Raw genomic sequence first — 20,272 nt, forward strand, 5'->3', positions numbered from 1 at the left:
TGGGGCCTGAATTCTGGGCCTGGGTGCTTGCTGTCCCTCAGCTCTTCAGCTCAAGGCTAGTGCTCTACCACTTGAGCCACAGCGCCACTTCTGCTGAGGAATCAAACTCACAGCCTTATGCATGCAAGGAAAGCACTCTACCACTTAGCCACCTTCCCAGCCCCCTGTTTGTGAGCTTTTTTTTGCTCAAGGCTAGTGCTCTACCACCTGAACCACACCTCCACTTGTGACTTTTTGGTGGTTAATTGGAGATAAGAGTCTCACAGACTTACTTGTTTGGGCTGCTTGGAACTGCCATCCTCAGATCTCAGCCTCCTGAGTAACTAGGATTACAGGTGTGAGCTACCAGCTCCTGGCTTCCTGCTATCTTTTACATCCCTATCTTTTTTTTTTGGCGGGGGGGTCCGATCGTGGGGCCTGAATTCTGGGCCTGGGCACTGTCCCTCAGCTCTTCAGCTCAAGGCTAGCACTCTACCACTTGAACCACAGCGTCACTTCCGGCTTTTTTCTTTTTGCTTATGTGGTGCTGAGGAATTGAACTCAGGGCCTCGAGCATGCAAGGCAAGCGCTCTACCACTGAGCCAACTTCCCAGCTACATCCCTATCTTTTACATCAGCTTCCTAGACTGTCACGTGAAGAGAACAATCAAGGAAGGCCTTCAGTCTAGACATGTTTGCATGTATGCATGCAGAGGGTGTGTGTGTGTGTGTGTGTGTGTGTGTGTGTGTGTGTGTGTGTGTGTGTGTGTGTGTGTGTGTGTGTGTGTGTGTGTGTGTGTATGTGTGCAGGTGGGGGTGGTATGCACAAATACTGTGTGTGTGTGTGTGTGTGTGTGTGTGTGTGTGCGCGTGCGCGCGCGTGCGCGCAGGTGGGGGTGGTATGCACAAATACCTCAGTGATTTCCCTGGAAACCACCATGTGTCTTGAGGTGAGTCAGGGATTTCATGCACTGCAGCTGCCTCATCAGAGCCCAAGTTACCGCTGTGCAGGTCCCTGAGAATAAACAGCAAAGAAAAGTCTCCTAGTTCTTCAGTTTACCCAGTGAGTGTTTTTCTGGCTTCTTGTGTTGCTGGGCCCTGCTTTCAGAAAGTAGGTTAGCCCTGGGTGGTGGTAGAGGGATAGTGGCTTCCTGAAGAAGTAGACCAGTTACATAAATGTAGAGATAGCATCAGGCATTAAGCATTAGTCCGTAGGAGACTTCCTAGCCATTTCCTGTGGAGGAGTAGAGGTGGAGTCAGAATTTAGAAGTAGGTATTCAAGCCAGCCAAGGTTTCTTTTGTAAAGGATGCTGTTAATGGCTGAGCGGCGTAGCTGAAGGTGTGTATGGGACAAGATTGATGAATGTTCCTGTATTCCTGACCTGACACCAGACCAGGTAGAGAATGTCATGTGTTCATGTGTGGCCATGTAGTCAGGATCCTGGTCTGAGAAGTCTGGGATAGATGCTCAGTCTGTACCTATGTGATTGTCGAAGGCTTAAGGATTTGATTTGTTTTGTTTTGTTTTTTGGGGGGTCCGGTCATGGGGCCTGAATTCTGGGCCTGGGCGCTGTCCCTCAGCTCTTCAGTTCAAGGCTAGTGCTCTACTACTTGAGCCACTGTGCCACTTCCGGCTTTTTTCTTTTTGCTTAAGTGGTACTGAGGAAATGAACTCAGGGCCTCGAGCATGCAAGGCAAGCGCTCTACCACTGAGCCACCTTCCCAGCCCCAGGTTTAAGGATTTGAATAAACAGGGATATGCTTCAGAGAAGGGAGATGATTCTTCTGGGGAGAGGAGAATGACAGAGTAACAGATTCCTACTCACTCCCATTGGTCTTCAGTCTTATGTACTGACTACAACTGAGCTTGCCATGATTTAGGGTAATTTTGACCAGGTGTGGCCTCTTGCGTCTGATCCATTCAGAAAGTGGAGGATTTAGGAACATTCAGGAGGTTCATGAGTTTGAAGCTAACCTTTGCTTAACAAGATCATGTCTCAAAAAAAATAAAAAAAGAGGGGGCTGGGAAAGTGGCTTAGTGGTACAGTGCTTGCCTTGCATGCATGAGGCCCTGGGTTCAATTCCTCAGCACCACATAAACAGAAAAAGCCAGAAGTGGCGCTGTGGCTCAAGTGGTAGAGCGCTAGCCTTGAGCTGAAAAGCTGAGGGACAGTGCCCAGGCCCAGAGTTCAGGCCCCATGACTGACAAAAACAAACAAAATAAATAAGTTTAATTAAATTAAAAAAGAGGAATTTGGGGGATGAGTATGAAGAAACTTTTCACAGTTCAGTGTTTCAGAAGCCTCAGGGCTCCAGGATGTATCACTAAATAGAATCACTGTGTGACTGGGATTTCTTAATTCCTGTAGCACTCAGGGCTGTTCTGTGTATAGATGAGTTGCAAAAGTTGGGGGGCGGGGGGAGGGGCACTGGATCTGAACATTTTGAGGGAGAAGATAAGCTTACCCTTTTCCTCCCAAGGCTGCAGAGCTTTCTGAGGTGAAAGTCTCAGAGTTCATGCCCTTGTCTAAGTAACCATTCTTCCTATGGAGCAGGAGCCTGCCCCATTTATAGGGTAGAATTGGTTTTATTTGGTAGAAGCTTAGCTTAAAGCTAAATTTTCAGCTTAGCCCTAAGGGCCTAAGAATGTAGCTCAGTGGTAGTGCATTTGGCTAGCATGCATGAGCCCCTTTATTCCATCAGGTAATAACAAAAAACAGCAAACAACAACAACAAACACCAGCCAGGCACCAGTGACTCCTAGCTGTTTAAGAGGCTGAGACCTGAGGATCAGGATTCAAAGCCAGCCCAGGCAGGGAAGACCATGAGACTTTTCTTTTTCTCTCTTTCTTTCTTTCTTTCTTTCTTTCTTTCTTTCTTTCTTTCTTTCTTTCTTTCTTTCTTTCTTTCTTTCTTTCTTCCTTCCTTCCTTCCTTCCTTCCTTCCTTCCTTCCTTCCTTCCTTTATGTCTTTCTGTCTTTTTTTTTTGGCCAGTCCTGAGGCTTGAGTTCTGGGCCTGGGTGCTTTCCCTGAAGGGAAAGCTGAAGGCTAGTACTCTTATCACTTGAGCCCCAGAGCCACTTTTTCTGTAATTTAATTGGAGGTAAGAGTCTCAAAGACTTTCCTGCCCAGGCTGGCTTCGAGCCCATGATCCTCAGATCTCAACCTCCTAAGTTGGTAGGATTACAGGCGTGAGCCATTAGTGCCTGGCTCCATGAGACTTTTATCTCCAATTACCAAAAAAGCCTGAAGTGGTACTGTGGCTCAAAGTTGTAGAGTGCTTGCTTTTAGCAAAAAGAGCTCAGGGACAGCACCTAGGCCCTGAGTTCAAGCCTCACGACTGACAAAAATACCCCAAAGACTGTCCTTGGAACTGGGAGCATTTGAAGATCTTGCTCAGAATACTCAGCATTAGTATGTTTGTTCCTCTCTCCTTTTTTTTACAGAAAAGACCCTACATTCTTCCTTTGTCTCTATAGGCCTCATCAGATTTTCCTTCTCCCTCGTCTGTATATTCCTTCTCTGTTGGCTGGTCCTCTGATATATGGACTTAAACATGATGAACTGTGAACTTCTAGCCACTTGTAGTGCCCTAGGGTACTTGGAGGGAGACACTTACCACAAGGAACCAGATTGCTTAGGTGAGTATCTTTTTGAGGAATCAGGTAAAAACTATTGACTTGAGGAGATCTGTCTCCGGGAGGCGCTTGGGTGGAGTTTCTCCTGGGGTTCTAGGTACAAGCTTCATTCTGTCTGTCTTCAGAGAGTGTGAAAGATTTGATCCGTTACTTGAGGCATGAGGATGAGACCCGAGATGCACGACAGCAGCTGGGAGCAGCCCAGATCCTGCAGAGTGACCTTCTACCCATCCTCACCCAGCACCGCCAGGACAAGCCTCTCTTTGATGCCGTTATCAGGTTTCATTTCCCAGCCTTTTGATTTTCACCATGCATGTAACTGCATTTGTGGGTGTTTTTTGTTTGTTTTGTTTTTTGGTCATGGGGCTTGAACTCGGCTTAGGCACTGCCCCTCAGCTCTTCAGCTCAAGGCTAGGGCTCTGCTACTTGAGCCACAGGGCCACTTTCAATTTTCTGAGTGTTTTATTGGAGATAAGAGTCTCACGGATGTTCCTGCCCAGGCTGGCTTTGAATCCTGATCCTTGGATCTCAGCCTCCTGAGTAACTGGGATTACAGGAGTGAGCTACTAGCACCTGGCTGCATTTGTGTTTAAGCATTGTGTTTGGTGTGTTTTTGCCTGCCTAATTACTTCTTTCTTCTTCATCGTCTCCCCAGACTGATGGTGAACTTGACACAACCAGCCTTACTCTGTTTCGGCAGTGTGCCTAAGGAGCCCAGTGTGCGGCACCACTTTCTGCAGGTGCTAGGCTATCTGCAGGCTTACAAAGAGGTGAGGCCTTCTTTCGGTGGCCCCATGTCAGAGTTTGGAGCAGTGGGGAAAGAAGAGATGGGTACCATATATAAGATCTGTTCCCTGTTCGGCAGGCCTTTGCCAGTGAGAAGGCTTTTGGAGTCCTTAGTGAAACGTTGTATGAGTTGCTACAGCTGGTGAGTGAGCCTTCAGCACTCTGCACTTTCCCTGTACAGAGGAGATGCCGGGTCTAGAGATATCCCTATACTGGGATATCTTGGGAATATGATAGTCTACTGTATAGTCTCCTAGCCTCTTCAGGACTTTTTTCTTTTTCTTTTTCGGTCTATCATGGGTCTTAAACTCTGGGCCTGGGAGCTATCCCTCAGCTCTTCAGCTCAAGGCTAGTGCTCTACCACTTGAGCCACAGTGCCACTTCCAGTTTTCTGGTGGTTAATTGGAGATAAGAGTCTCATGGACTTTCCTACCCTTCCTGCCTGGGCTGGCTTTGACCCCTGATCCTCATATCTCAGCCTCCTGAGTAGCTAGACTTATAGGCATGAGCTATCAGTGCCCAGTTTGAACTCTTGTTTTTAATTCTGATTCTCTTCTGCAGCCTAGATAGATGTCACCTGCTTTCCACAGGGAGTCTCTCCTTCTCATTCTTTCCTTCTGACTAGGGCTGGGAGGAACGGCAGGAAGAAGACAACATACTGATTGAGAGGATCCTGCTGCTGGTCAGAAATATTCTCCATGTTCCAGCAGACCTTGAGCAGGAAAAGGTGAGGGTCTTGGAGCATCTGAGTTCCTACACTTGGTTTGGTTGTACTTGCCTTTTTTTTTGGTTGTAGGGTCTGAACTCTGGGCCTGGGCGCTGTCCCTCAGCTCTTCAGCTCAAGGCTAGCGCTCTACCACTTAAGCCACAGCGTCACTTCCGGCTTTTTCTGCTCATGTGGTGCTGAGGAATCGAACCCAGGGCTTCATGCATGCAAGGCTAGCACTCTAGCACTGAGCCACCTTCCCAGCCCCATGCTTCCCTTTTTAAGCCTTCCTGCCTTGGGGAGGAACCTTGGACCCAGGAGTGAGGTAGAAAACTCTTGGGCTGGGCCATGGAACTGAGCACGCTCCCTTCCTCCCCTTGCCACTCACTGCACAGAGGATTGATGATGATGCCAGTGTCCACGACCAGCTTCTCTGGGCGATTCACCTCAGTGGCTTGGATGACCTGCTCCTCTTCTTGGCCAGCTCATCTGCTGAGCAGCAGTGGAGCCTGCATGTGCTAGAGATTGTCTCCCTTATGTTTCGTGACCAGGTGAGACCCTCGGCTAGTGCACAGTACCCTCCATCTGTATTATGCTATCTGACCAGAACTGCTTTTGTAGTAATGATGGCTGAATCATGTACAGAACACAGGGTATGGAGTAGAGAAGGCATGTCTTCAGTCTAGGTTCCTGTCACAATTCCATTCCATCCCCAATAGGAATGTGCTCGGGATGAAGAATGATAGTTCTGACTATCTCCTCTTTGCTCCAAATCTAGAACCCTGAGCAGCTGGCAGGAGTAGGGCAGGGACGCTTAGCCCAGGAGCGGAACATGGATGTGACAGAACTGGAGGTGTTGCGTCAGCGAGAGATGGCAGAAAAGAAGACGCGCGCGTTCCAGCGAGGCAACAGGTGAATCACAGCTGCTCTGCCTCGTTGATATTAAGTTCTGCTTAATATCAAGGACCCTGAGTGCCGGAGCCAATTCAAAGATTGTAGAGTGGATAACACTTGGAAGCTCTCACTGGCCCTGAAATGCTGATTGAAGAGTAGGGTCAAGTTTCCAGAGAATTAAGGGATCACTTTGGCCTTTGTTTTCCTCCCTACAGGCACTCTCGATTTGGGGGCTCCTATATTGTCCAGGGGTTGAAGTCCATTGGGGAGAGGGACCTCATATTTCACAAAGGCCTTCACAATGTGAGTATTTTCACATCTGAGGTGGGCACACTGGAGTTATAGGAGATGGGTATCTCTTTTTTTTTTTTTTTTTTCAGTACTGGGGCTTGAACTCAGGGCCTGAAATTTGTTTGCCTGGTGCTCTACCACTTCAGCCATGTCCCCAACTAGCTTCTTTATAAGTTTAGGAAATCAGTGACTGAAAATGAAGTAGAACCTTCTAATGTGGTATTTGCCACATTATCTCCTATCAGAGGCAGGGAACCTTTAAGAAGGTTCTGAAGCTGGGACTGTGGCTTAGTGGTAGAATGCTTACATGAAGTTCTCGGTTTGATTCCTCAGTACCACATAAACAGAAAAAGCCAGAAGCGGAGCTGTGGCTCAAGTGGTAGAAAGCTAGCCTTGAGCAAAAGAAGCTCAGGGATGGTGCCTAGGCCCTGAGTCAAGCCCCAAGACTGGCAAAAGAAAAAAGAAAAAGAAAGAGAAAGAAAGAAAGAAAGAGAACAAAAAAGGAAAAAAGAAGAAGGTTCTGAGGAAATTGCAGCACCAGGAATGAGAAAAGAGCTACAGAGGAGGGTGGTGGCTAGAAGTAATTCTCACTCCTCAACCTATACCACCAGCTCCGAAACTACAGTTCCGATTTGGGGAAGCAGCCCCGAAGGCTACCTAAACGTCGTCAGGCTGCCAAGGAGCTGTCCATCCAGCGCCGCTCAGCCCTCAACGTGAGGCTGTTCCTCAGAGACTTCTGCTCTGAGTTCCTGGAGAACTGTTACAACCGGCTCATGGGCGCAGTAAAGGTGAGTCAGCAGGGATAGAGAGGCAGTCTGGGAGGGAATAGTCAAGTGGCCAGAGACGTGATGCGGCCAGTATGGGTAAGAATGGCAACCTAAGCTGGGTACTGGTGGCTCACGCCCGTAATCCTAGCTACTCAGGAGGCTGAGATCTGAGGATTGCGGTTCAAAGCCAGCCCAGGCAGGAAAGTCTGTGAGACTCTTATCTCTAACCACCAGAAAACCAGAAGTGGTGCTGTGGCTTAAGTGATAGAGCGCTCATCTTCAGCTGAAGAGCTGAGGGACAGCACACAGGCCCAGGGCTCAAGCCCCATGACTGACCAAAAAAAAAAAAAAAAAGAATGGCAACCTAGCCAGACGCTGGTGGCTCTCACCTGTAATTCTAGAAGGAACAAATGAAGGCTGACCCTGCAGGGTAGAGTGTCTCTGAGAAACTAAGATGCCAAGAGGGGAATGGGTCATTGGCATGATCAAAAAGATTCTAGGGGCTGGGAAGGTGGCTCAGTGGAAGAGTGCTTGCCTTGAAAAAGATTCTAGAGTAATTGCCCCAGAGTAAGGGGAGAGGGATACGCAGATGGGGAAGAGCAAGAGAACTGGGAATTGTGGATCCTGGAGAAGACTGTACAGTTGTATCAAGGATATACCCCGTCATACCAAGAATTTGGAATCCATGAGGTCATGGCTTTTTTTTTTCCTTCTTGTTCTGATTGTTAGGATCACCTGCTTCGTGAGAAAGCTCAACAGCATGATGAGACCTATTATATGTGGGCCTTAGCTTTCTTCATGGCCTTCAACCGAGCTGCCTCCTTCCGCCCAGGTTTAGTTTCTGAAACCCTCAGTGTCCGTGCCTTTCACTTCATTGAGCAGAATCTAACCAACTACTATGAAATGATGCTGACTGATCGTAAAGAAGCCGCCTCTTGGGCACGCAGGTGAGGGGGGTGGTTAACTCCCATCTTGGCCAGATGGGAGTCTGAATACCTGAATTTCAGATGATACTGTTTCCAGATTCAGAGTAAAGTGGTCAGGGTAGGGAGCAAGGAATAGCAGGTTTTTCTGTTGGGGAAATACTTTGTGTGTGTGGTGGGGGGCATGTTTCTGTAAGCCAGTATGCTAAGTTGTCCATTTTGGGCCTTCAATTCCCAGAATGCATCTGGCCCTAAAGGCCTATCAGGAGTTGCTGGCCACTGTGAATGAGATGGACATGTCCCCGGATGAGACTGTGAGGGAGAGCAGTCGTATCATCAAAAGTGAGGCCTGGCCTATTCTCTTTTTCCAGCATCCCTCCTCGTGTGTGTGTGTGTGTGTGTGTGTGTGTGTGTGTGTGGTGACAAGATCTCAGCATGTGTGTTTGTGTGTGTGTGTGTTGTGACAAGATCTCAGAATGTAGCCTAGGCTGGCATCCAACTGGTAATCCTCCTATCTCAGCCTCTGGAATGTTGGAATTACAGGCATGTGCCACCATATCCCTTCTCATTCTTCTCAATCCCAGCTTCATTCACCTTTTCATTTTCCAGGCTTCCCAGACCAATCCTTCCCTTCCTTTCTCTTCCTCACTCCTAGACAACATTTTCTATGTGATGGAATACCGAGAACTGTTCTTGACACTCTTTCGAAAGTTTGACGAGCGATGTCAGCCCCGCTCTTTCCTTCGTGACCTGGTGGAAACCACTCACCTCTTCCTCAAGATGTTGGAGCGGTTCTGTCGGAGCCGTGGGAACCTAGTGGTGCAGGTACTAGGCGGCCCCTAGTGTGGAAAGAGTTCTAGAGGAGGGTGAAGGACAGAGAGTTCTTTCTCCTCAGGTTTTCTGCAAGCTTAAGCTGATTTGTTAGAACTACTCTAAAAGTAACTACTAAGTAGTAACTTTGCCTAGTAACTAGGAAAAGATAGTTCTAACAGCATAATATGTATTTCTTATGATATTAAAAGGTCTGTGGTGGGGCTGGGAAGGTGGCTCAGTGGTAGAGCACTTGCCTTGCATGCTCGACCCTGAGTTCAATTCCTCAGCACCACATAAGAAAAAAGCCAGAAGTGGCGCTGTGGCTCAAGTGGTAGAGTGCTAGCCTTGAGCTGAAGAGCTGAGGGACAGCGCCTAGGCCCAGAGTTCAGGCCCCACGACTGGACCCAAAAAAATAAATAAATAAATAAAAGGTCTGTGGTATTGCCTATGTGAGTCTACCATAGTTTCCTTTTCCCATTAGATTAATTCATGAGCTGCTATAATTAATTCAGTAAACATTTAGTGAACATTTACAAGTACATAAGTCTTGAGCCATTCCTAGTTTTAAGAGTTCACAAATTATGCTGTAGTATTTCCTGGTATGTTTCAGAAATGTTATGGTCAAATGGAGAAAACCTGAAACTGAAAGTAAGGAAATTAGAGATCTAATCATGTTAGTTATTTGTTGGTTTTTTTTTTTTTTTGGGGGGGGAGGTCTGGTCGTGGGGCCTGAACTCTAGGCCTGGGCGCTGTCCCTCAGCTCTTCAGCTCAAGACAAGCACTCTACCACTTGAGCCACAGTGCCACTTCCAGTGGTTAATTGGAGATAAGAGTCTCACAGACTTTCTACCCAGGCTGGCTTTGAACTGTGATCCTCAGATCTCAGCCTCCTGAGTAGCTAAGATTACAGGTATGAACCACCAGAGCCCGGCTGAGCTTTGTCTTTTACCAAGATTTTTCATGTATCTTTCTTGATTCTTGAGTAAATCTCTTCTGTCTGGAGGCTTCTTAAGTTATTTCTGCTTTTTGGCAAACTCTCTTACTCTAGAAAATAGGCATTTTGTGCTCACTCGCATTAAAGCTATCATCTGCTTTGTGATGTAATTTCTTATTTACTTGTCTGTCTCTCCCACTAGAGTATAAGTTTCTCAGAAACAAGAAAATACACTGTTCAAGTCAGGTGGCTCACACCTATAATCCTAGCTACTCAGGAGGCTGTGATCTGAGGATCACAGTTCAAAGTAAGCCCAGTCAGGAAAATCTATGATACTCTCTTTTTTTTGTGGGTTGTGGGGTCTGAACTCTGGGCCTAGGCACTGTCCCCTCAGCTCTTCAGCTCAAGGCTAAGGCTCTTCTACTTGAGCCTCAGGCCCACTTCTGGCTTTTTCTGCTTATGTGGTGCTGAGGAATCGAATCCAGGGCCTCATGCATGCAAGGCAAGCACTCTACCACTGAGCCATCTTCGCAGCCCCAATAAACTTCCAAAAATTCAGAAATGGAGCTGTGGTAGCTCAAGTGGTAGAGCACTAGCCTTAGGCACAAAACCTCAGGGACAGCACTTAGGACCTGAGTTCAATCCCTAGGACTGGCATGTACACACACAGTAAAAAGATGGAAAAGCCGGGCACTGGTGGCTCACGCCTGTAATACTAGCTACTCAGGAGGCTGAGATCTGAGGATCGCCATTCAAAGCCAGCCCGGGCAGGAGAGACCGTGAGACTCCTATCTCCAATAAACCACCAGAAAACCAGAAGTGGCGCTGTAGCTCAAGTGGTAGAGCGCTCACCTTGAGCTGAAGAGCTGAGGGACAGCGCCCAGGCCCAGAGTTCAAGCAAGCCCCACAACCGACCAAAAAAAAAAAGATGGAAAAAAAGTGAAAGTACACTGTTTATGTTGCTTCCCATTGCTAAAGAGCAGTGCATAATGGGCACTGTGTAAATGACCATTTCATTAGTTTTATAATAGTAAAGACATGGATGCATAAAGACTTCCTCAGGGCTGGGAAGGTGGCTCAGTGGTAGAGCGCTTGCCTTGCATGCCTGAGGCCCTGGGTTTGATTCCTCAGCACCACATAAGCAAAAGGAAAAAAGCCGTAAGTGGCGCTGTGGCTCAAGTGGTAGAGCGCTAGCCTTGAGCTGAAGAGCTGAGGGACAGCACCCAGGCCCAGAGTTCAGGCCCCACAACCAGACCCCCCCCAAAAAAAAAAAGACTTCCTCAGTCTCCTACTATCCTTATACACTTCTTTCCCCATAGAACAAACGAAAGAAGAAAAAGAAGAAGAAGAAGTTTCTAGACCAAGCTTCTGGTAATGTCTCCCATAGTCCAGAGGAGCTAGAGGCCATGTGGCCAGCCCTTGCTGAGCAGCTGCAATGCTGCGCCCAGGTAGGTAGTTATGGAGCCCCCATCTTTTCCAAGGGTAGTGCTCTGGGTAGATGGTCTCCTCAACTCGCCTTGCCCATCTCTAGGATTCTGAGTTCAATGTAGAATCCCCAGTTCCCTTTGATGCGGCCTCAGAGGTGCCAGTGGAAGAGCAGCGGGCAGAAGCCATGGTGAGGATCCAAGACTGTCTCCTGGCTGGCCAGGCCCCACAGGCCCTGGCCCTCCTGAGGTCTGCCCGGTAAGCTTCCTGTCCACCCATCCTCCTGGTCTTTAAAGGCATGAGTAAGCCTTTTATGGTACAGGGTTCTCAGTCTGAAGGAGAGGGAAGTCCCATCAGAGCTCATACTGAGTACTGAGTCCATGAGATCTTTGATTAGCTAACTGAGTTTTTTCTATTTGAGAAATATCAGACATTGTTGGGGGGGAGGGGGGAGGCTGGGAAGGGATGTGAAGGGTAAACAAAGGAGGAGGCTGCAATGCTTGGTAAGAAATGTACGCATTATCCTGCCCATGTAATTGTAACCCCTCTGTACAGTATGTTCACAAATAAAATAAAATTAAAAAAAAAAAAAAGAAATATCAGACATTGGGAGGAAAAAATAAAGATAATTCTTTTTTTTTTTTTTTTTTGGTCTGGTCGTGGGGCCTGAACTCTGGGCCTGGGTGCTGTCCCTCAGCTCTTCAGCTCAAGGCTAGCGCTCTACCACTTGAGCCACAGCACCACTTCCGGCTTTTTTCTTTTAGCTTATGTGGTGCTGAGGAATCAAACTCAGGGCCTCAGGCATGCAAGGCAAGCGCTCTACCACTGAGCCACCTTCCCAGCCCCTAAAGATAATTCTACTAGCCAAAGATAACCATTGTTAACATTTTGTTGAGTAACCTTAAGTGTCTTGTTCTGTCATGTATATAATATATACAAGTGAAGGAGCTAGGCATGGTGATGAATGCCTATAATCACAACCCTCAACTTCTGAGACAGAAGGATCACTAGGCTACACAGTGATGATGATGATATTATTATTATTATTATTATTAGCCAGTCCTGGCACTTGAACTCAGGGTCTGGGCACTGTCCCTGAGCTTCTTTTGCTCAAGGCTAGCATTCTACCACTTGAATCACAGCACCACTTCCAGCTTTTTCTGTGTATGTGGTACTGAAGAATCAAACAGAGAGTTTCATGCATGCTAGGCAGGCACTCTACCACTAAGCCATATTCCTAACCCACAGTGATATTTTTTAAATCTAAGGGAACAGGGGGAAAGATATGTGCTGGTGGCTCACACCTGTAATCCTAGCTACTCAGGGTTTAAAGCCAGACTGGGCAGAAAAGTCTCCAAGACTCCATCTCCAATTAAGCAGCAAAAAAATCAGTCTGAAGGCATGTGATAGAATACCAGCTTTGATCCAGTAAGCTGACTATGTATGAGGCCCCTGAATTCAAGCCCTCTAGTGCCAGAAGAGAGAGAGAAATGAGGAAGGGAAAAAGGGGAAAGAAGGGAAGAAGGGAAGGTGAGAGAGAGGGAGGAAAAGGAGAAGGAAGGAAGGAAAATTGTGTATGCTGACTTTCAATATTGTTTTCAGAACATTTTACGAATACTTTCTTGGGACTGGGAAGGTGGCTCAGTGGTAGAGTGCTTGCCTTGCATGCTCAAGGCCCTGGGTTCGATTCCTCAGCACCACATAAGCAAAAAGAAAAAAGCCGGAAGTGGCGCTGTGGCTCAAGTGGTAGAGCGCTAGCCTTGAGCTGAAGAGTTGAGGGACAGCGCCTAGGCCCAGAGTTCAGGCCCCATGTCCGACCCAAAAAAAAAAGAATACTTTCTTGTCACCTATATTTTAATAATCATTAATGCCTCTCAGGCATTGTGTACATTTGATCAACTAAGTGTGACTGTTTAGGTTGTTTGCATTTTATTCTTAAATAGTTTTCATTGCAATGTGCCCTCTGAGGAAAAATTTTTCTGGTATTGTCGCATCCCTGCGGTAATAATAGTTTGCATTCTCTTTCTAGCTGAAAACTAAAATAGGTCTAAATTCCTTCTCCCATTTCTAATTGCAACTCAGATTTCCTATGGCTAAGGCTTTTGTTGTGTGTGTGCTCCAGGGAGGTATGGCCAGAAGGAGATGTGTTCGGCTCTCCAGACATTTCCCCGGAGGAGGAGGTGCAGTTGCTGAAACAAATCCTGTCTGCCCCACTTCCCCGTGAGTCTCCACTCCCACATTCCCACATATCTCCTCCCAGCTTTGCTTCAGCACGACCATCACAGAGACATAATGATCTCATTCTTCGTATAGGACAACAGGGCCCAGCTGAGGGAATTGCAGAAGAAGAAGAAGAAGAGGAGGAGGAGGCCGAGGAGGAGTTGCAGGTGGTTCAGGTTTCAGAGAAAGAGTTTAACTTTCTGGACTATCTGAAACGGTATGCACTGAGAAGTTAGTCCCAGGTGGCAGCTGTAAGGATGAACGTGGATCTGATGCTGACCTCCCCTCTCCTTCCTGTTTTGGTACAGTTATGCCTCCTCAACTATTGTGCGAGCCTATGTGCTTCTGCTGCGAAGCTACCAGCAGAATAGTGCCCACACTAACCACTGCATTGTCAAGATGTTGCACCGGCTCGCCTATGACCTCAAAATGGAAGCCCTTCTTTTCCAGCTTTCAATCTTTTGCCTCTTCAACCGTCTGCTTAATGACCCTGCTGCTGGAGCCTACAAAGTGAGAGGCTACCAAGGAATGGGGGGCTGTGTCTGTGGTGTGTGTGTGTGTGTGTGTGTGTGTGTGTGTGTGTGTGTGTGTGTGAACAATTTCAGGAAATAAAGGAGGCTAAGAGGTGTCGAGGACTGGGAGAGAAGACAAGAAAGTCAGCAGACAGGCTGAGGGAGCTGCATGGGGGTGGACAGAAGAGTCTAAGGGAGGAGAAGAAATAACTAGGGACAGGTCTGTGTATTCATTTGGACCAAGATATCCTCAGCCTCCCTCTCCTATAGGAGCTAGTGACTTTTGCCAAATATATCCTGGGCAAGTTCTTTGCATTGGCTGCAATCAACCAGAAAGCCTTTGTGGAGCTGTTATTCTGGAAGAACACAGCTGTGGTCCGAGAGATGACTGAGGGCTATGGCTCGCTGGACAGTGGGTGAGCTTGGGGATGGGGAAGGATGGGCAGAAGGGGAAAGGGGTAAAGCCGACTCACAAAGGACCAAAACTAGAAGAGCTTGTAGCTCATTCCATCTAATGTTTCTTCCCCTTTCAGTAGTAAAAAACAGGCCCAGAAAGGGAAGTGAATGCTTTACCTGAGGTTACCCCAAGAGAGGAGACTGGAGGCTATGTCTTCTATTTCTGCCATAGTTCCCTTCTCTGTCATTGGCCTTCACAGAGGTGGGAGTGGGGTGTCCCCCAGGGAGTCTGTAGGTTCCCTCTCAAACTATACTGGCAACCAAGCTGAATATGGTAGTATCACATGTAATCTCAGTATTCAGGAGGCTGAGGCAGAAGGATCAGGAGTTTAAAAAAAAAGTAAGAAACGAGAGGATTAGCCAGGCGCTGGTGGCTCACGCCTGTAATCCTAGCTACTCAGGAGGCTGAGATCTGAGGATCTCGGTTCAAAGCCAGCCCGGGCAGGAGAGACCGTGAGACTCCTATCTCCAATAAACCACCAGAAAACCAGAAGTGGCGCTGTAGCTCAAGTGGTAGAGCGCTCGCCTTGAGCTGAAGAGCTGAGGGACAGCGCCCAGGCCCAGAGTTCAAGCCCCACGACCGACAAAAAAAAAAAAAAGAAATGAGAGGATTCTTAGAAATGTGTGTCCTCCTTAATATGCAACTCCATCCCATTCCATTCACATTGCTCTTTTTTCCCATAGAACTCAGTCCTTGAAGGGACAAGTTCCATAGGCCCAAGCAGGAAAACCTTGTAGTTTGTAGTGTGTTCCTAAGTAGAAGGAGGGTGCAGGGAAGGTTTTACTAACTGGTTCCTTTGAGTTACCTGCCTCACCTTTCTTGCTCCTTTTAGAACTGATTGGCGGGGAGGAGGGGTTGGGAAGGTAGCTCAGTGGTAGAGTGCTTGCCTTGCATGCATGAGGCCCTGGGTTCGATTCCTCAGCACCACATATGCAGAAAAAGCCAGAAGTGGCCCTGTGGTTCAAGTGGTAGAGCTCTAGCCTTGAGCTGAAGAGCTTAGGGACAGCACCTGGGCCCAGAGTTCCTGCTCTATGACTGGATTAAAAAAAAAAAAAAGAATTGATTGGGGGCTAGGAAGCATGGCCACAAGCCTTGAAAGCATAAGATCCTGAGTTCAAACTCCAGTTCCACAAAAATTAAAAAGAGGAGAGAGGGCTGGGAAATTGGCTCAGTGGTAGAGCGCTTGCCTTGCATGCCTGAGGCCCTGGGTTCGATTCCTCAGCACCACATAAGCAAAAAAGAAAAAAACCCGGAAGTGGCGCTGTGACTCAAGTGGTAGAGTGCTAGCCTTGAGCTGAAGAGCTGAGGGACAGAGCCCAAGCCCAGAGTTCAGGTCCCACGACCAGATGCAAAAAAAGAAAAAAAAAGAGGAAAGAGAGAAAGAGGGGAAAAAAAGAATTGACAGAGTCTGGTGGCTCATGCCTGTAATCCTAGCTACTCCAGAGGCTAAAGTCTGAGAATTGGAGTTCTACACCAGCCTGAGTAAGAAAGTTCATAAGATTTTTCTCTCCAATTAACCACCAAAAAATTGGAAGTGACACTGTGGCTCAAAGTGGTAGAGTGCTAGCCTTGAACAAAAAGAGCTCAGGGACAGCACCCAGGCTCTGAGTTCAAGCTCCATGCCAACAACAACAACAACAAAAGAATTGATCATAGGGATGGGAAGTTGGCTCAGTAGAGTGCTTGCCTCACATGCATGAAACCCTGGGTTCAATTCCTCAGCACCACATAAGCAGAAAAAGCCAGAAGTGGTGCTATGGCTCAAGTGGCAGAGCGCTCACTTTGAGCTGAAGAGCTGAGGGACAGTGCCCAGGCCCAGAGTTCAGGCTCCATGACTGACAAAAAGAAAAAAAGAAGAATTGATCATAGAGGGCTTTTGGTTCCCTCTCAGGCTAGCCACCTACTCATTCCTCTTTCACCACTCAGGTCTTCTGGTCGCAGAGCCCCAGTGTGGAGTCCTGAGGAAGAGGCCCAGCTTCAGGAACTGTACCTGGCCCATAAGGACATGGAAGGTATGAGGCTGGAAGATCTGACAAGGTTCTGAGTTGGGCAGCCTGAGCTCCAGCTCTGTTCTTTACTTCTTCCCTCCCTTCCCACCCCAGGCCAAGATGTGGTGGAAATCATCTTGGCACACCTGAGAAGTACTCCTCGGACACGCAAGCAGGTCATCCACCATCTGGTACGCCTGGGGCTGGCTGACAGCGTGAAGGACTTCCAAAGGTAGAGGAGCAGGTTCTGGAAGTCATCGAGAGGGGAAATCCTCAGTTCCTTCCCTGGGCCTCCTTTTCCACTGACACCTCCCTAAATAGGAAAGGATCCCAGATTGTACTGTGGACAGAAGATCAGGAGCTGGAGCTGCAGCGGCTTTTTGAGGAGTTCCGGGACTCAGATGGTGAGTGAGAGGAAGCTCCGGGATCTGGGCCTGGGCGCTGTCCCTCAGCTCTTCAGCTCAAGGCTAGCACTCTACCACTTGAGCCACAGCACCACTTCCGGCTTTTTTCTTTTTGCTTATGTGGTGCTGAGGAATCAAACCCAGGGCCTCATGCATACAAGGCAAGCACTCTACCACTGAGCCACCTTCCCAGCCCCTCTACTGTTTATTCTTAATGAAACTTCTCCATCCCTTCTGCCACTTCTTATAGTTGTAAGGTCATTTTGGGGGTGGATTGAGCTGTTTTTTTCCTTTGGCAGTACTAGAGTTTGAACATAGGGTCTTGTGCTTGCTAGGCAGACACTCTTATCTATCACTTGAGCCATGCCTCCAGGAGCTAGCCTCTTTTTTTTTTTTTGGTGCTAATTCTGGGGCTTGAACTCAGAGCCTGGGTGTACTGTCCCATAGTTTTTTAAAAAATATATTTTTAATTTAAAAAAATTTAATATATATTTTTTATTGTTAAGATACTGTACAAAGGGGTTATAGTTACCTGAATAAGGTAATGAGTATACTTCCTATTGAGCTTTTTTTTGGTCATGGGACTTGGGCTTGGGCCTGAGCATTATCCTTGATCTTTTTCACTCAAGGCTAGTGCTGTACCACTTTGAGTCACAGTGCCACTTCCTATTTTCTGGTGGTTCATTGGAGATAAGAGTTTCATGGACTTTCCTGCCCAGGCTGGCTTTGAACCTTAATCCTCAGATCTCAGCCTCCTGAGCAGCTAGGATTACAGGCATGAGCCATTGGTGCCTGGCATGAACTAACTTCTTTCCAAACACATGGGATTTCATCCTTTCTCTTGTTGCTCTTGAATATTCATATGCTACCTTCCCATAGATGTGCTTGGTTATATCATGAAGAATATCACAGCCAAACGTTCACGGGCCCGAATAGTGGATAAACTGCTAGCACTGGGGTTGGTGACTAAGCGGCAGGAGCTATACAAGAAACGGAGGAAGAAGCTGGCACCCTCAAGCCTGGTAACCACCTTGCCCTGGCCTGGTCAGCCTGGGCCCACCCCCTGTGAAATGCTCCTTAGGAGGAGACCACCCACCCAAATTCTTCTTGTCTCAGGCTGTTTTGATTAAGTCTCTCCAGGGGGGTGATCAGTAACTAGAAGTCTCCACTAAGTATCCCTTGTGGCCTCTCTTCTCATCCTCTTGTCCCCCAATGAATTTTAGCCTAATGGGGAACAGTCCGTGAAAGATTTTTGGCAGGAAGATCTGGAAGAAGAAGAAGAAGAAAACTTGCCAGAAGAAGAGAACGAAGAAGATGGAGAGAAAGAGGAGGGTTTGGAAGCAGAATATGCCCAGGGTAGCTTGTTTCTTTCAACTGAAAACCTTGGCCAAGGCCTAAATGAGGAAGGTGAGGACTGAAGTCGAGAGAGGGTTCTTAGGTAGAAGGTTGAAATGGGAGTAAGGGCCAACTCTGTTTGCATTTTCCCTTTAGGCTTTTCTGCTCCACTCTTGTGGCTCCAGAACTGCCTGCTGAGAGCAGCAGATGATCGGGAAGAGGACGGTAGGTAAACAGAGGATGGTGTTAGGAGCACTGGAGGCCACTAGACCTGGTTGTGGGATTGAGGAGCAGTTCTTTCTTTTCCTCTTTCCACATGACTCTTGATCTTGTACTAGGCTGCTCCCAGGCTATTCCATTGGTGCCACTGACGGAAGAAAATGAGGAAGCAATGGAAAATGAACAGTTTCAGCAGCTGCTGCGCAAACTAAAGATTCGGCCCCCCACCTCCGGACAGGCAAGTACAGCCATCGCCATGTCGACCAGTGCTTGTTGGTCCAGTCAAATACCTCTTCATTGCTATTGCCCTCTGTCATTCCTGTTGCCTTGTCATGACTGGCCAAGATACATCCACAAACCATCTTGCCATCTTCCTCTCTAATCTCCCCTTCCCTGAATCCATGTTCCACACTGCCCCCAAATTTACCCTTCTGAAATAGTTTCAGTGATATCACGCCCCTGTGCAGAGCACTTGCTGGTTTCTCACTAGTTGCAGGACACAGTCCACAATCTCCAAATGGAAGTTCCATGACCATTCCACTCACACTCCTGCTTTCCACCTGTCATCTGCAACTACTTTCCACCCTCCAGTGCTAGGCCCTTTCATGCCTTTTCCTCTATTGGAATGCACACAGACCTGCATGCATGCACACCCTCCCTGCACCCATCTTCCTGTTGAATTTCAAGCCTGCCCTTGAGAATCAGATCTATTGTCACTTCCTCAAAGAAGTTGTCCCTATTAACCTTTCAACTTCTGAAGCAAAAGTGGCCACTTTGACAGCTGAAATTCGTTCATTCACTTCATTCAGCCCAATTCCATGGTATGACTGAACTTTCAATCTTTCTACTATTGGTTGTGAGTTCCTTGAGAGTAAGGATCATAACTGGTTCACCCTGAGGTCCCCAGGATCTATTCATTTATTTAGTTAGTTAACAAGTCTATTTATTAGGAATCTCATAATAGTAGGCATGGTGATAAACACTGGTCATATTTTATTTTATTTCTTTCTCTTTCTTTCTTTTCTTTTTCTTTCTTTCTTTCTTTTTTTTTTTTTTGCCAATCCTGGGGCATGAACTCAGAGTCTGGGCACTGTCCCTGAGCTTCTTTTGCTCAGTGCTAGCACTCTACCATTTGAACCACAGCACCATTTCCAGCTTTTTCTGTTTATATGGTACTGAGGAATCGAAGCCAGGGCTTCCTGCATGCTAGGCAAGCACTCTACTACTAAGCCACATTCCCAGCCCATTGGTCATATTTTATAAACAATAAGTAGAGTTCACAACTCTTGAGGATCTTCACCACTGTAGGGTCATCTTTATCCAATAAAAATATATAAATGTTGGAGATTTAACTCAGTAGAAGAGCACTTGTGGCAAGTTTGGTCCTCTGCTCTGGAAAAAATATATAGGATATGTTTATATCCTACATTTATATGAACAGTGTAAAAAGCTGATGAACAATGAGCATTCATTGTCATTTTTCTCTGCTGTGTTCTTCTAGGAAACCTTCTGGCGAATTCCAGCCAAGCTTAGCCCCACCCAGCTCCGGAGAATGGCAGCTTCTTTGAGTCAATCAACGGAGGCAGAAGAGAAGCTACCATCAGAGCTAGAGCCAAGAGTCCCTGGAGAGCAGGGTCCCAGGGAGGAGCACCAAGCAGAAACCTCCAGTACCCTCTCATTAGCCTATAAAAACAGAGCAGGCCTCGTATCCTCAGACGGTAAAGAGCAAATGCTCATCTAAGCATATTCCCTGAATTCTACTTACTTTGTGCTGTCTAGGTTGGGCCAGAGGGTATTTTGAGACTATGCAGACCCAGTTTCCTAATTTTGACCCAGTGATTTTGTGGTCACTTCAGAGGAGGAGACTGCTGATGATAAAGAGCAAGGGAAGGTGGCGCCCAAGAAGCGGCAACTGCTGGACAGCGATGAGGAAGACGAGGGCAGCAGCAAAAGTAGGGAGTCTTAATGGGACCTACTTTTT

At 47.3% G+C, this 20,272-nt stretch overlaps 1 protein-coding gene across 3 annotated transcripts in view; it reads left to right on the plus strand.

Moving 5' to 3' along the window:
• Positions 1–20,272, plus strand: part of Timeless (timeless circadian regulator) — a 30,688-nt gene that overhangs the window by 9,765 nt on the left and 651 nt on the right. Inside the window, exons 1-28 of one of the 3 annotated variants that reach the window (XM_042699112.1) lie at positions 1,317–1,376; positions 3,459–3,620; positions 3,743–3,896; positions 4,273–4,387; positions 4,483–4,545; positions 5,029–5,130; positions 5,505–5,660; positions 5,888–6,021; positions 6,219–6,306; positions 6,906–7,082; positions 7,791–8,008; positions 8,223–8,326; positions 8,640–8,809; positions 11,051–11,179; positions 11,263–11,414; positions 13,279–13,376; positions 13,470–13,593; positions 13,685–13,886; positions 14,159–14,304; positions 16,272–16,357; positions 16,448–16,565; positions 16,655–16,737; positions 17,617–17,759; positions 17,961–18,144; positions 18,229–18,297; positions 18,411–18,529; positions 19,793–20,009; positions 20,148–20,243. In XM_042699112.1, the coding sequence (XP_042555046.1) occupies positions 3,524–3,620; positions 3,743–3,896; positions 4,273–4,387; positions 4,483–4,545; positions 5,029–5,130; positions 5,505–5,660; positions 5,888–6,021; positions 6,219–6,306; positions 6,906–7,082; positions 7,791–8,008; positions 8,223–8,326; positions 8,640–8,809; positions 11,051–11,179; positions 11,263–11,414; positions 13,279–13,376; positions 13,470–13,593; positions 13,685–13,886; positions 14,159–14,304; positions 16,272–16,357; positions 16,448–16,565; positions 16,655–16,737; positions 17,617–17,759; positions 17,961–18,144; positions 18,229–18,297; positions 18,411–18,529; positions 19,793–20,009; positions 20,148–20,243 (3,544 nt within the window). In that variant the 5' untranslated portion in view covers positions 1,317–1,376; positions 3,459–3,523. Of the gene's footprint in view, positions 1–1,316; positions 1,377–3,425; positions 3,621–3,742; positions 3,897–4,272; positions 4,388–4,482; positions 4,546–5,028; positions 5,131–5,504; positions 5,661–5,887; positions 6,022–6,218; positions 6,307–6,905; positions 7,083–7,790; positions 8,009–8,222; positions 8,327–8,639; positions 8,810–11,050; positions 11,180–11,262; positions 11,415–13,278; positions 13,377–13,469; positions 13,594–13,684; positions 13,887–14,158; positions 14,305–16,271; positions 16,358–16,447; positions 16,566–16,654; positions 16,738–17,616; positions 17,760–17,960; positions 18,145–18,228; positions 18,298–18,410; positions 18,530–19,792; positions 20,010–20,147; positions 20,244–20,272 lie in introns of those variants that run through there. The other 2 variants (XM_042699111.1, XM_042699110.1) reach the window with 2 other exon arrangements.

Source organism: Dipodomys spectabilis, unplaced genomic scaffold, assembly GCF_019054845.1.
Source record: "Dipodomys spectabilis isolate Male_0828 unplaced genomic scaffold, ASM1905484v1 ptg000234l, whole genome shotgun sequence".
Taxonomy (NCBI): Eukaryota; Metazoa; Chordata; class Mammalia; order Rodentia; family Heteromyidae; genus Dipodomys; species Dipodomys spectabilis.